Consider the following 14,168-nt stretch of genomic DNA (forward strand, 5'->3'; position numbering starts at 1 on the left):
AGAGGGCACCACTGCCGGCCCTATGGATACTGCTAAGGCAAAAATCTCCGACGACTGTGCACATGGGTGTGCACACACCTAGAATGGACTCTACCTTAGCAAGCACTTGAAGAACATGGAGAGCCGTACTAACATCTAAGGGATAGAGTTGGAGGTGAGAGGGGGAAACGGCAGCATGTTTTGGTCTAGAAATAAGGCCAGCCTACGTGCACCCAACACAAAGAAACAAAGTAGTTCATTAGCAATGCCAAAATTATTGTATGACTGTTGATATGTCTTCTGATTATGAGGTAACTATAAAAAGTACTAGCAAGTCAATGCAGCCAGAGCATTACTGCTGCCAAGTGAAGCGGGTAGCTTCTGGCATTTTACTCACATTTCGGAATGGACATAATCTCTCTCAATTATTGAGGTAAGCTTCCAAAGTCAGATATCTCTTGCATAAGCTGCTGATGGGAAACGAATCCTATAATAAAAATCATCAGATGCGATTGCTGATGTGTTCTGGTTTTTATTGCCAAATACAATTTCTTATTTCTGAGTGTAGAAGACAATATCTTAAACACATTTCCTGTCAGTTTAATTTCTACATTTGTGAAGCCATGATGTTCCAGTAAACATCTATATTCGGAGACACTCCTCTCCTTTCCCTGTGTCTGACAAGCATGTTCAAGGACTGCAGCAAAGCTGTGCTCCTTCTTTTCTTCTCACCATTTCAGCCAGCAAAACGCCACAGCCTAATGTAAAACAAACAAATAAAAAACCATACTAATCTGCAATCAATCAGATTAAGAAAAATTACAGCTGCCATATAAAAATGCATAAAATAGAATACTAGTGGTCTAATTTTGCATTTCAGATGTACTCTCAGGTTACTAGACCAAAATGATGATATACATACTGTACACATTAGTTCCTTGTAGAAAATACAATGCAACTTCCTTTCACGATATCCAGAGGACACAGACCATGGGCTAGATCACCTTTTTTTCCTCTGTGAGAGGTGGACTCAGATCTGGTGGACCTGCGGTGGCATGTGTGCGCGTGGAAGAAATAGAGGTAATCCCATCTCAGTGTCACTCATTGTCCCTATCTTCTCTTAAACCTATCATTTACATTTATATTGCAGTAATCTTCAGAGGACAACCAGAGGATTAAGGATGGGGAAGCACTGTGCTAGACACTGTCCAAACATAGAAAATGACACTCCTACAGAAGCCCCTCCACAATTCTTCCGTGGGGATAGGTTTCTTTGTGGTGAGGAAGGCCCAGGTGTGAGAATAGAGGGGAGAGACTATGGCGCTATTTGCCACTGCATCTTCCTACCTCTTCCACCCAGTACGGAATATCAGAGTAAGATAATGCTGATCAAATGAACATTATTTTACTCGCTCTTCTCCATTGCTGTGTGCAGTCATTGACATCAGTGCAAAGTGGGTGTAAAATGCTAACAAATCAGACCAACGGGTAACATTTTACTCATTTTGTACTGATATAAATGCCTTCACAAGGTGCAGAACAACAGTGAATTGAATCTCAGCTATGTTCTGTCCCTTGAGACAATTACTTCAGAGGCACTCATGACAGTATGGCTCCTACTGGCAGGTGAGAAGCTTTGAGAGGCATATAGCTTCTTCGTGGATGGCCCAGGGCTCTGGTGTATAGGTTTAAGGGACCTAATCCCCTTTCTGTGAGCATGCTGCTAGAGTTCAATACATAATACAATAAATCAACAGGAGACGTGCAATTCCTTCTGGCTGGGAATGGATAAAGTCCTCTGTCCCAAACCCTGCCTTACAGGGTGTACATACCGCGTGCTACATTCTCACCAGCAGAGAATTTAGTTGTAGAACACAGAGGCAAATGTACACCTTCTGAAATACGTGTGCATTTGGTTACACAGCCTGAATACATACAGATTCTGTATTAGAATGTTTTCCCCCTCACATCCCAACAACTTTCCTCCACCTGCACAGGCAGAACTACTGCTCCTGATCACACTGCAAGTGTTGCTATGTGGAGCAAAGCAAGGTGAGCACTTCTAGGCCACTGAGCCAGCCTTGTATTACAATGGTCCTCCTGGACACTTTGAAGGGAAAAACATGAACAGCCAGGCAACTAATACGCTACAGCAAATCACTCAAACATTGGGGACATCTGAATGACATGAACACAACGTGGACAAAACATATGCATAGGAATCAAACACTGCCAGTCTGGGAAGGATGCCCATGTACCTTACAGAGAGCAAGTTATGATTAGCATAGAAAAGAAAAAAAAAACACAACAGATAATGAGTATTTTACTGTAGGAACAAAAATCCTTCTTGAGAAAGGCTTAGACAGAATTTAACTTGGGTTCAAGGCTTTTCAGCCTTATCCTTATAGAAGTGGCAAATACTAGGGGAGATTCTTTGATCTCTTTGCAGAAGGTCAGGAGGAAACAATTTTAATGGTCCTTGCTTTAGCCCAATTCTACACTGGTGTAACTCAAATTAAATTAATTAAGTTACATTGCTATAAAACAGGAGCAATGCAGCAGTGGATCATGCACTGTATGTTTTGAAAGCTGCAGAGAGAAATCAGAGGTAGAAACGTGTATAGGACAGCCCTATAAAAATTAATTGTAAAGGTTCTTGCAGCAAGGCAGCAATAATACGGGCTTCCATTTAGAATAGTTTAAGAACATGGGAAAATAGCAATGGGCCCATATATTACACAGTGACTGCAATGTGACCGATATATTACCCAACTAGCAATGAGCCCATATATTACACAGTGACTGCAAGGGCAGGGGGTGGGGGAAAAGAGAAAAAGGTATGTCTAGTGTTGCACAGTTTACATGCTTTTAGTAAAAGTAGATGTTGACCTGTGTGTCAGGGCCACTGCAGATTAGTTGCCATTCTTAGAAATGAGAATATAATCTTGTTACAGATTACCCCTAATCCTCATTTATTTTAATAGGTTTTGTGCAAGTGCAATGTTGTACTCATTCTCTCTCTCTCTTCATCAAATAGGATAAATTGGAACCATGAACCTTGTCTTTGGCTCCTGGTGGTTGGAGTACTCCAAAAGCGAGGGAAGTTATTGCTGCTACCTGGTGTCCCCCCGCTCCCTCCATCAACCAGTTTAATCCTCACTTCAAGTATAACATGCCAAAACTCCCATTGACTTCCATGGTAGTAGGTTTAGGCCCATTGATAAATTGTTGTAGGCCAGGGATGCTGCTATTGCTAGAGTGCGTCTCAGCAGGCAGGGCTTGAAAGTAGATGGGGAGACTTGCCTGGGCTGCAGCCACAAACCTGCTCTGTAGTGGACCAACGCCAACACCTAGCCTCAGAAATGGAGTCCTCAACTCCATCCCCAATCAGGCAGCTGGAGACATAGGAAATGTCAAGGAGGAGGTTGTGCCTCTCCTAACAACCCATCATGGTGGAAAGACAGCAGGGGATGCTATGAGGGAGCCTGAAAGCCCCCCTGCTCCAACCCAGCACAACGACAAACCGATCCAAGACTGAACTGGCAGCCAAGAAGGGGATGAGGGGCACAGCCTTTTAGACAACACTGCCTAAACTCCTGCACTTGGGGCTCATATTGAGCCACATGACAGCCCCTTTGCCCCAGGCACAGAAAAGTGGTTAATATATCTGTAGTGAGTGTGCTACGGTTGTCATTTTTCTATTGGGCTAGGGGAAAAAATCCAAACAAACCTCTGCTTTGTCTTACCAGACATCTCCCTCCGCCCAGCCCTCAAGGATTCTTATTCAGCTCATCATTCAGCAAGTGAGCATATGAGCTCTCTTTTCTCTTATTTCCCGCCCTGTGTCTACGGATCTTTTAATCCCCAATATTTTACACCTTTTCTCCATTCATTTGGAGATCTACTCAAGTCTCTCAGGCACAAGAGTTCCATTACCTGATTTGTCAACATTGGACTTCCTCTATGCCATTTATAGAGACATTTGTAAATGATCCCACATTCAAATAAATGTGTTGGGTGAAATTCTGATCAGTGAACTGAATTCATATGCACACCTCTCCTGCATACAAAATCAGATATGCAGGCGCAAACACAGTTCCATTTATTTCAGTGGGTGGAGTTCCTCATATCAACATGGGCATTCCTACTATTGTGAACGAGCTTACCACCAAACAGCAAGTAGCGAACAAGCAGGCTTTAGTACTGGTGACAGTTCAAACGTCTGGATGATACAAAATAATCCCTCATTAAAGATTATGCAGATTTGGATAATTAATTTTAATGGCTCAAAATTATCCTGGACTTAAAACATTGTTCAGTTTTGTCAATAAGGAAACTAAGACCCAGTCATTATAACAATAGTGACTAGAAACAAATTTTGTCCAGGGAAGTGGCATATTAATGTTTGTACCTATATAAAAATCAGATTATTGGTCTATCACTCTCCCAGTAATTCTGTAGTATTTAAAGTGATCATAAACTCCTCTCCCTGCCCTACCCAGCCCTGAATTCCTTGCACACGCTATACTGTCACTGAACTCAGCGGGAGTCTTGGCAGTGGAAGGAATAGGCCTGTGAACAGCAAGTGAAAATGTTGCAAATGTCTTTCCCCTCTGCCCCTCTGAAAGACATACAGCATTGATCTTTTCTGCATGTCAGCAAATCTCTCTGAAATAGTTTGGAGACAAGCTAACAGCACATAGACACCCACTGTTGAGCAAAACACATTCTCCTGCAGCTCATTAGCCACCCTTTGTGAGACATTCAAAACCAGTTAGCAAAAATGATTTTAGCTGTCCCCGTTCACAAAGAATGTTATTTGTTTCAACAGCTGTTTCAGATGCATGTCTTATATGGAGTTTTCAAAAGGTAAGCTTCCCCCTCCACACACACTTAATTTTGCAAAGCTAAAGTTAATGCAGACACCCAGCCTCCAGGGACTAAGGTAGAGTAAATATATAATGTTGTGCTTTTCTAGTTTAAGACACAGAGCTTATGTTTTAGCCAATTGTGTTCTATAAGATTTACAAACAATAAGTGAGTACACAATCAGAGGGCATAACATTAATTTGACAGTACGGTAGAATATGACAGTTCTACAGCTTATGTAAATCAGTCACATGCTTGGTGGGAAAGAATCAAACAGCAAAACTTTTTTAATGAAGACCAGTTAGAAGTAGAAAGAGACCTTTTTTGTACCAAAATAGAGAGAAACTTATTTTTGGTTTATTTAGTTTTCAGTAGTTGGATATACAATCTTACCAAATTCTACTCATCCAGGGCAAGAAACTGCTAAAGGTAAATAAAAATTGTCATTATTACAGAAAACGTGGGTAAGTAGAGGGTGACAAATTTTCATGATGAATTTGAATGGTTGAAACATAGTGTAATAAATATGTCCCTCATTGATAATTTAAGTCATCAGGGCCCCTTTACCCTACCCAGTGCTCAAAGAGAAAAGTAATTATGCTAATGACAAAATGAAAAGGAGTACTTATGGCACCTTAGAGACTAAAACATTTATTTGATGAAGTGAGCTGTAGCTCACGAAAGCTTATTCGCAAATAAATTTGTTAGTCTTTAAGGTGCCACAAGTACTCCTTTTCTTTCTGAGGATACAGACTAACACGGCTGCTACTCTGAAACCTATGCTAATGACAGACATTTATGGTGCACTTGAGAAGACAAACTCTGCCAGACAAAACTATACAACTCTTGCCCTTGCTAAAAGAATCTTTGAAAGTTGCTGATGTCAGCAGTTGAGAGTAAGTACAGCCTCTCCTCTTTTGTCCTGTCTGAGTGGAGGGATATTGCTATGGAAATCTGCTGCAGCCAGTAAACTCAACTTCCCAGAGATGAAAAACAGTATCTTTATTTACAGGCAGAAGGGGTTCCACTACAGCTTTACAAAATATATGTTTTATACGAAAAAAGTCACTACTGAAGAGTTATCAGAAAAAAAAATAACGCATGAAATAGTGGGAAAACCAGATTGACAAATTAGTTGATAATCTGGACATACAATAGATATATCCCTCAAATTAAAAATCACAGCATGAAAAACTGGCATTTCTATATTCTTCTTCTATCAGCATTGAGTTGGAAAGAAGGGAAGAGCACTAGTATTTATATAAGGAAATACAGTAACTCCTCGCTTAACATTGTAGTTATGTTCCTGAAAAATGCTGCTTTAAGCGAAACGATGTTAAGTGAAGTGAATCCAATTTCCCTATAAGAATTAATGTAAATGGGGGGGGGGGGGGGTTAGGTTCCAGGGAAATTTTTTCGTCAGACAAAAGACTATATTTTATATATATGTGTGTGTGTGTGTGTGTGTGTGTGTGTGTGTGTGTGTGTGTGTGTGCACCCACACACACAGTATAAGTTTTAAACAATTTAATACTGTACACGGCAATGATGATTGTGAAGCTTGGGTGAGGTGGTGAAGTCAGAGGGTGGGATATTTCCCAGGGAATGCCTTTCTGTTAAATGATGAACTGGCACTTGGCTGAGCCCTCAAGGGTTAACACATTGTTGTTAATGTAGCCTCACACTCTACAAGGCAGCATGCATGAAGGGAGGGGAGACAGCATGGCAGAGAGAGAGAGAGAGAGAGAGAGAGAGTGTGATGCATTGCCCCTTTAAGTACGCTGACCCCACTCTAAGTACACTGCCTTTTTAAGTAGATCAGCAAGTTGAGACAGCAGCTGCTGCCAGCAAGCTCCCTGTCCCGCTCTATGGAGATGGGGTACAGGAGCGGGGGGCAGGGAACACCCTGACATTAGCATCCCTCTTCCCCCCTCCCTCTGCACAGCAAGCAGGAGGCTCCTGGGAGCAGCTCCAAGGCAGAGGACAGGAGCAGTACAGGGCACTAGGGGAAAGGAACTGCCCGGCAATTGGTAGCCTGCTGGGTGGCTGCCGCACAGGGAACTTAGGGGAATGGGAAGCTGATAGGGGGGCTGCTGGTCCACCCTGGTTGGCTCCAACGGGCTGCTCTTTCTGCAAGCAGTGGACAAAGCAGGCAGCTGCCAAACAATGTTATAAGAGAGCATCGCACAACTTTAAACGAGCATGTTCCCTAATTGATCAGCAACATAACAACGAAACAATGTTAACCGGGATGACTTTAAGTAAGGAGTCACTGTACAGACAGAAAGAGGATGTCACCATCTAACCCTTTACCACATGGACTCTTCTCTCGAGAACAGCTGTATTTGAGCAGTATAATTCAGGCTCTCAGTCTGAGAGCATGTGGGTGGCCAATTCATTTGTAAGACAGCCTCTACAGAGGCTGCAGTGAAATTATGGTCACTGTAGGACCTGAGTCTACAGTAGTAAAGATCCTTGTGACAATACAGCTATGGGTGGGAGTTTCACAAACACCTAAGTGACGAAGGGGTAGTTGGCTATGATCCTAAAACACTTCTAAAAATCCCACCTTTTTCTTTTTTATTCCTGTTAGCAAAAACATGCATTTCAAGGTTGTTTCCCTCTTCTGCTTCTGAGCAAAGCACTAAGGACCAATGAGCAAAAGGAGAGAGCACCCCAAAATTGCCAAAGTTGTACAAAGTGCATTTTTGTAAAGACAAATGCAATGATTAGTAACTACTGAATAAGCTGCTTAAGTAGCAAGAAAATTCTTGCAGCTTTAGACCATTTTCCAGAGAATTTTATACACAGTTCACACTGTACCAAAGCAATTGACAAAACAATCCATACTATGGCTGGTTGATGGTTGTATGAAAGTAAAGTTACAAAAGCTCAGTGCCACACTTACTTGCAGTGCAAACTAATGCACAGAAGTTTTCTTAAAGCCCAAAATCGCATCTAACATGTTTCCTGTAATCTTAATTTGCACATTGGTGAATCCATATTTCTCCAGTAGGTGCTTATACTCTGAGCCACTTCTCTGCTTGCCTTCAGTCATACTGAGGGACTGTAATACTGCTCTAAGAGGATGTGTTTTCTCTTCATCAAGCACAATTTCTGCCAGTAGCAAGGCACTTCCTGTGTTTCCAAAACAACAACCAAAAATAGTTTAATAAAATATTCTTAGCTTCCAAACTGCAATGCTGTTGGTTCAAATGCTATTATAAATTGGGAAGATGTGTACCTAAGATTGATGTATTACTGAGTTTACTGTGTGAGCCTTTGGAGAACATTTCCCTTTCATTTCTCACTCCTGAAGTGGAGAGGTAGTTATTTCATGCTAGGAGGATAGGGGAGCTTTGAGAATTTTCTTACGTTTTCTGATTTCTAGGTGAAATAATCTATTGTTTTATCCGCTGTCAAAGCACATTCTCTCAAGCTAACAAGAGACTATTCTAAAGGTATAAAACAGGAAGGTGTTGGAGAATTGTCTTAAAGTATTTTATACAGCCCAGATGTAATTCTATTTCATAGAAAAGGGTTCAAGGCCAATATAGTGACCGTTTCCTGCAAAATTAGAGAGTTTGTAAAGTATATGAGAAGGCAGGCATTCCTTCCTTTGGTTTTCAGGGGTGATTCAGCAAACAGCATCGTTACTACTTGAAGTAAAAGTTATCAGCTAATGATATCATTAAGGCCTCTCACTATAAATGTCATCAGCCAATCACAGAGACTCCTTTGCGGCAACATTTAGCCACAAGGTATTCTGAACTGCCCTTTGAAGCAAGCAACCCTGGTCTTCCCTTACTGCTCTCTATGTCCACTGCTTTCAAGGATTTTTTTTGTCATGCCTCCTATTCTCCATCCTACATGAAGAGTTACTGATAAATGCGGTTATTTGGTTATCACCTTTCCCCACCTCAGTCCTTCTACTAGTTCCCTCCTCCCTTTGGTATTTTTATATTGTGTGTAGGGCATGGTACAGCATATTCAGGGCCATTCCTAGGGGAGTGCAGGGCCCAGGACATAGGTGCCGAGTTTCTACGGCCCTGCCCCCACGCCACCCCTTCCCCCAAGGCTCCACCCCACCCCACCTCTTCCCACCCCTGCTCCGCCCCACCTCTTCCTGCCTCCTCCCCGCCTGTTCCCCACAGTTCCACCCCCTCCCCCAAGCGTGTGGCACCCTCGCTCCTCTCCCCTCCCTCCCCAGCGCCTCCAGTCATGGCAAAACGGCTGATCGGTGGTAGGCGCTGGGAGGGAGAGGGAGGTGCTGATCGGCAGAGCCAGCCAGCGGGCAGGAGACACTGGGGGGAGGAGGAGGTTGGTGGGGGGCTCCTCCTCGCTCCTCCCGCATCATCTCCCCACCTGCCTCCTCATGAAGCACCCGGGCCTGGGACAATCACCCCGATTTGTTGTACCCTAGGGACAGCTCTGGGCACATGTGAGATTCATATATTTCTGGACAGGGCTGGCTCTAGGTTTTTTGCCGCCTCAAGCTCTGAAAGTGCAATTGCCCAAGGCTCCCCCCCCCAAAAAAAGGATGGCTAGAATGCCGCCCCTGTGCCTCCCCAAGCACGTGCTTGCTCTGCTGGTGCCTAGAGCCGGTCCTGTTTCTGGAACACTTCATTATTTTTATTCCAACATCATCCAGAATATGCCGAGCACTATTCACACACAGAGAAAACACAAAAACAGCCCGTCTCCTGAAGAGTTTACCATCAAAGTTTGCCCCGATCCTGAAAACATTTATACACATTTAACTTTACACACGAGTAATCCCATTGAGTTCAATGGCACTACTCATGAATTAATATAAGCATATGCGTAAGTGTTTACAGGCTCAGGTCGATGATGGAAAGCAACACTAATGTGGGGGCTGGGAGAGAGACACCATCAAAATAGGTATAATTTTTTATATAGATGATAGATTTAGAAGTTAAATATAAATAAGTGAATTGATGGTTCCTTTGTAAAATGACAGCCTTGATAACTTTATGCTTCTTAGTGCGTTGTGCCATAACACAATTTGTAAAGGCTTCTATTTTAAGATGGGGAAGAAAAAATTTATGACAGACATGTTCATCTTTAATTGGAGTCATTGTAACCCACTACCCATAAAATCCTTCTGCTATTAAGCACTATACTGTAAACATTAAGGCCTTGTCTACACTGGCAAGTTACTGCGCAGTAAAGCAGCTTTCTGCAGTGTAACTCCCGAGGTGTACACACTGCCAAGCCCCTTAGTGCACAGAAACTCCTCAGTTGCAGCGTTGCAAAAAAACCACCTCGACAGTCGAGAGTGGTACGCCTTAAAGTGCAGAGGTTCCAGCATTGTTATTGGCAGTGTAAACACATTACAGTGCAGAAAGCACTCAACTGGCCTCCAGAAGTGTCCCATAATCCCTCAAGTGGCTGCTCTACTCATTGTTTTGAAATGGAGACATGCACCTCTCCCATTTCAAAGCTCCCTTTCTGATCTGCTCTGGGACACAAAGCAAACCATTAATGTGGAATGCTCCTGCTGTTGAACACAGAGGCAGTTGCTGTGCAGAGAGCTGGGGAGGGAGGCGGGGGCTAATGTCCGGGGTTTCCCCCTTCCCCTGCCTCAGGACTGAACTTGCAAGACAGCATGCAGAGACACGCTCTGTCCCCCAAAACACACACTCTCTCTCTCTCTCTCCCCCTCCATACATACACACACTCCCTGTCACACACACTGCCCCCCTCCCCACTTCAGTTGAAAAGCAACTGGCAATGTAGTAGGATGCACATGCTGTGCCTGCCCCATGAGGCATTGCAAACCATTCCCAAAGCACCCTACGGCCAGTTGCACAGTGGGCTAGCTACCACAATGCACTGCTCTCTTTGCCATTGAAAAAGCTAATGTGGATGTGCTTTACCAGCACAAGGAGCACAGCGTGGATACAACAGCGGTTTAATTCCAGCGCTTTAATAAAAGTGGTATAACTTGTCGATCAGAAACTTGCCAGTGTAGACATACTCTAAGGAAAAAAAAACCCACAAGATGAAAAACCCTTACCTGGTTTGCAAATAGATGATATTTTGCTTAACAATATGTGAATCTTTTCATCATTCAAATCATGTAGAATTAGTGAAAGGATGTAAAGATCTGCTTCTGGAAGATTATCTTTGAAGAAGTCACCTGTTAGAAAATGTATATTTGTATGATACAATTCTATAAAGTAAAGTGAAAGTATTTAGGGAGAAATTTATGTTTATTTATAGCATGGATGTAGTTTAGGGATTCAGAACATATAAGGTAAGATCATTTCACTGTCAGTTTAGTTTTAATGTACATTTGATTTTGAACTTTTGCAGCAATTAGCAAGTCCATGAAACGTTTTAGAAACAAGGAGGGGAACCAAAGCTTGCATCCTAAAATAAATAGGGAGCCAGTAGAGGTCATGGGGACAGGTTTTTCTGTATGCAACTTCCTACATTTGCTGGAATTCAGAACTCAGAACTGATGAGCCAAAGTAAAGGGAGTTTCAATAGTTAAGAAGACATGAAGTCATGAATAAAGACTTCAGCACAGGTTATACACTGCGCTACACATATAATATTTTGATCTGCAGTTACAGAAGACATGGTGAGAGGAGGACAATTCATATCAAGAATACTGTAAAGTTTGTGAACCGTGTAGAAGCCCAAGTCAAGAAGTGAAATGGAATTATGATGGTAATGGAAGTATCCTCAAGCAAATTAATCCGGCATAGACAGGAGGAGTGTCCAGCCAGGCCCCTCACTGGTGTTGCTTAAGGCATGTCTCCTCAGTCACCACTATTCTCACCTCTCACCCTGTCTCTTTTTACCCTGCCGTCTTATGAGGCAATGAAGGAACATGCAAGGACCCAAGACTTTCATTCAATATGGAAGATTCTGCCTTGTGCTTAACCTTGCTTGCCCCCAGACATAGCTTCTGCTCACACTTTCGCTGGAGCAGACCAGTGTGCTCCTTCCATGCTGCACAGTGAACCAGAATTGGCAACCTAATGGTTAGTTACCTGCTGTGAACCTCACTGGAGTTATGTGCTGTCCTGAAGGCTCAAAGCAAGAGACATTTGCAATGACGTCTGGAAGATCAAATACAGTGACATTTAGGTTTGGGTATTTTTGTACTAGCTCATGGGCCAGAACTCCAGTGCAACCTGTAGTAAGTAAAAAATAACTAAGTGAACCTTTTCCTTTGTATCTGCAGACATTTTACAAGTTCATATTGTACCTTACCCGAACACAACAGCACTAAGTTAAGGATGGGGGCGGCCAAGAGACTCTATAACGGACTTGGGAGTTAGTGTGGCCTAGTGGACACAGGTCTGGAGTGGGACTAAGGATACCTAGGTTCTATTCTTGGCTTTGCCACTAGCCTGCTAGATGAATGTGGGCAAGTCACTTCCCCTCTATGTGCCTCAGTTTCCCCAAGGTTAATGACATTGACCTCCTTTGTAATCTATGGATGAAGAGTCCTATAAGAAGAGCTAGGCATTATTACTACTGCGAGGTAATTCTTGTATAGTTTGAATAGTGCTCCTGTTGGGGGGCAAAGGACGCAAGGAAAGGAGTAGGAGCTCCGAACTCTGTGGAAGTTCACTGGTAAAAGCAGTTCCAACCGTGCAGTGTGCTGGTCCCTATGTGCTGTCCACCCTCCCACCCCCTGGACAGCACAGTTCTCTCAGCAGCTCTGTTCTAGGCAATCTTTCGCCTGCATAATACACCCTCTCTGTGGAGGTAGAGGCACAGCTAAGAATAGCATTAACTCCATGCTGATTCCTACACACAGTGTGCCCAGGAGAATCACTGTTCTCCAATTGGATCCCCTTGAGGGCTGGAATTGGGACACTGCAGTGCTAAGCTACAAAACAATACCAAATACTTGTGGGGGCCATCTTGGATTTTTATCCAATTAGAGATTTTGTCACTCAAAGTTTTTAAATTTTCTGAATTCAATTACAATTTTCACTCTAATCAGTTTAATACTTAGCACTTCCATAGTGCTTTTCCAAGTTCTTTACACAGGTGGGTAAGCATTTTACAAGTGACCAAGGTCAAGATTTTCAAGAGTGATTTGTGATTTTGGGTGTCCAATATAAGACACCTGAAAGGGCCCCAGATTTTAGAAAATGCTCTGTAAATCCTCTGTAAAGCAGGCCCCTTTAAAATGACTCAAGTTTCGCACCAAAAATAGCAGCATCCAAATGTCAATAATCATTTCTGAAATCTTGACATAATTAATATGTGAAGATCATATGGCAGAGCTGGAAATGGAAGAGCTGGAAACGGAATTCCCAGTCCCAGCTACTAAACCACACTGCTTCTCCTGGGGGACACCCCTCCCCCATCTTAACAGCCATACTCAAAGTAAATCAACACTATTTTAAGCTAGTGTATTTCCATTTAACTTCATTTTAGCTTTCTATCAGAGCTAATAATAGCAGAAAATTTACCAGTTAGAGAGCAACAATTGTAATTTTTGATTAGATTTTCTTAAAACTATGATGTACATATATTTCATTAACTTGTATAAAAGTCAGTGTAGTAGCAATACCTCCCAAATCACAGACAGATCTAAACTGTGAAAGATCAAAAGCTGTTGCCACATCTCTTGCTGTCAATTTGGCAATGCTGTGCATGGCAGTCATGAAACGCTGCTTTGCCTCCACACTGTGATAACTGGAATCCTTAAAAACAGAATACCAAGATTTTACTTATGCACTTAATTTATTGCGATTTAAACAACGGAAAAGATGCCTATCCAAGGGTCTCGGTTCTCTACCACACCATTAATACCATAACTCAATCTATAATATTTGCCAGTATTGTTGTAGCTGCATTGGTCCCAGAATATGAGAGAGACAAGATGGGTGTCTTTTATTGGACCAAGTTTTGTTGGTGAAAGAGACAAGCCTTCGAGTTACACAGAGCTCTTCTTCAGGTCAGGGAAATGTATGCAGAGTGTCACAGCTAAATACAAGGTGGAACAGATTGTTTCGCAAAAGTAGTTAACACATTGCTGATCACAGATTTCCATCACAACTTCAGCAGCCACCACCCATCCATCAAACTCTCTCTAGAATACTCCTACACCAGCATCAACTTCCTGGACACCATGATCAGCTTCAGCAATGGAACCCTACAGACAGCTACACACAAGAAACCCATAGATCACCGCACCTACCTTCAGATATCTAGTAACCACCTCAAACACACCAAGAAATGGGTTATCTACAGCCAGGCACTCAGATACCACAGAATGTTCTCGGAGGAGAAAGTCCGGGATACACACCTTAGCACACTTAAAG

The 14,168-nt window shown here is 42.7% G+C and overlaps 1 protein-coding gene across 2 annotated transcripts in view; it reads right to left on the minus strand.

The window, feature by feature from the left end:
- Positions 1-491: 491 nt before the first annotated feature.
- The window catches only part of ASMTL (acetylserotonin O-methyltransferase like), a 57,213-nt gene continuing 43,536 nt past the window's right edge, over positions 492-14,168 (minus strand). For both annotated transcript variants that reach the window (XM_038402077.2, XM_043497010.1), the window contains 5 exons: positions 13,415-13,547; positions 11,874-12,017; positions 10,889-11,011; positions 7,757-7,986; positions 492-737 (listed from right to left, as the gene is read on the minus strand). In XM_038402077.2, coding sequence (XP_038258005.1) covers positions 7,769-7,986; positions 10,889-11,011; positions 11,874-12,017; positions 13,415-13,547 — 618 coding nt within the window. In that variant the 3' untranslated portion in view covers positions 492-737; positions 7,757-7,768. The remainder of the gene's footprint in view (positions 738-7,756; positions 7,987-10,888; positions 11,012-11,873; positions 12,018-13,414; positions 13,548-14,168) is intronic.

The sequence above is a fragment of the Dermochelys coriacea genome, chromosome 1, assembly GCF_009764565.3.
Source record: "Dermochelys coriacea isolate rDerCor1 chromosome 1, rDerCor1.pri.v4, whole genome shotgun sequence".
Taxonomy (NCBI): Eukaryota; Metazoa; Chordata; order Testudines; family Dermochelyidae; genus Dermochelys; species Dermochelys coriacea.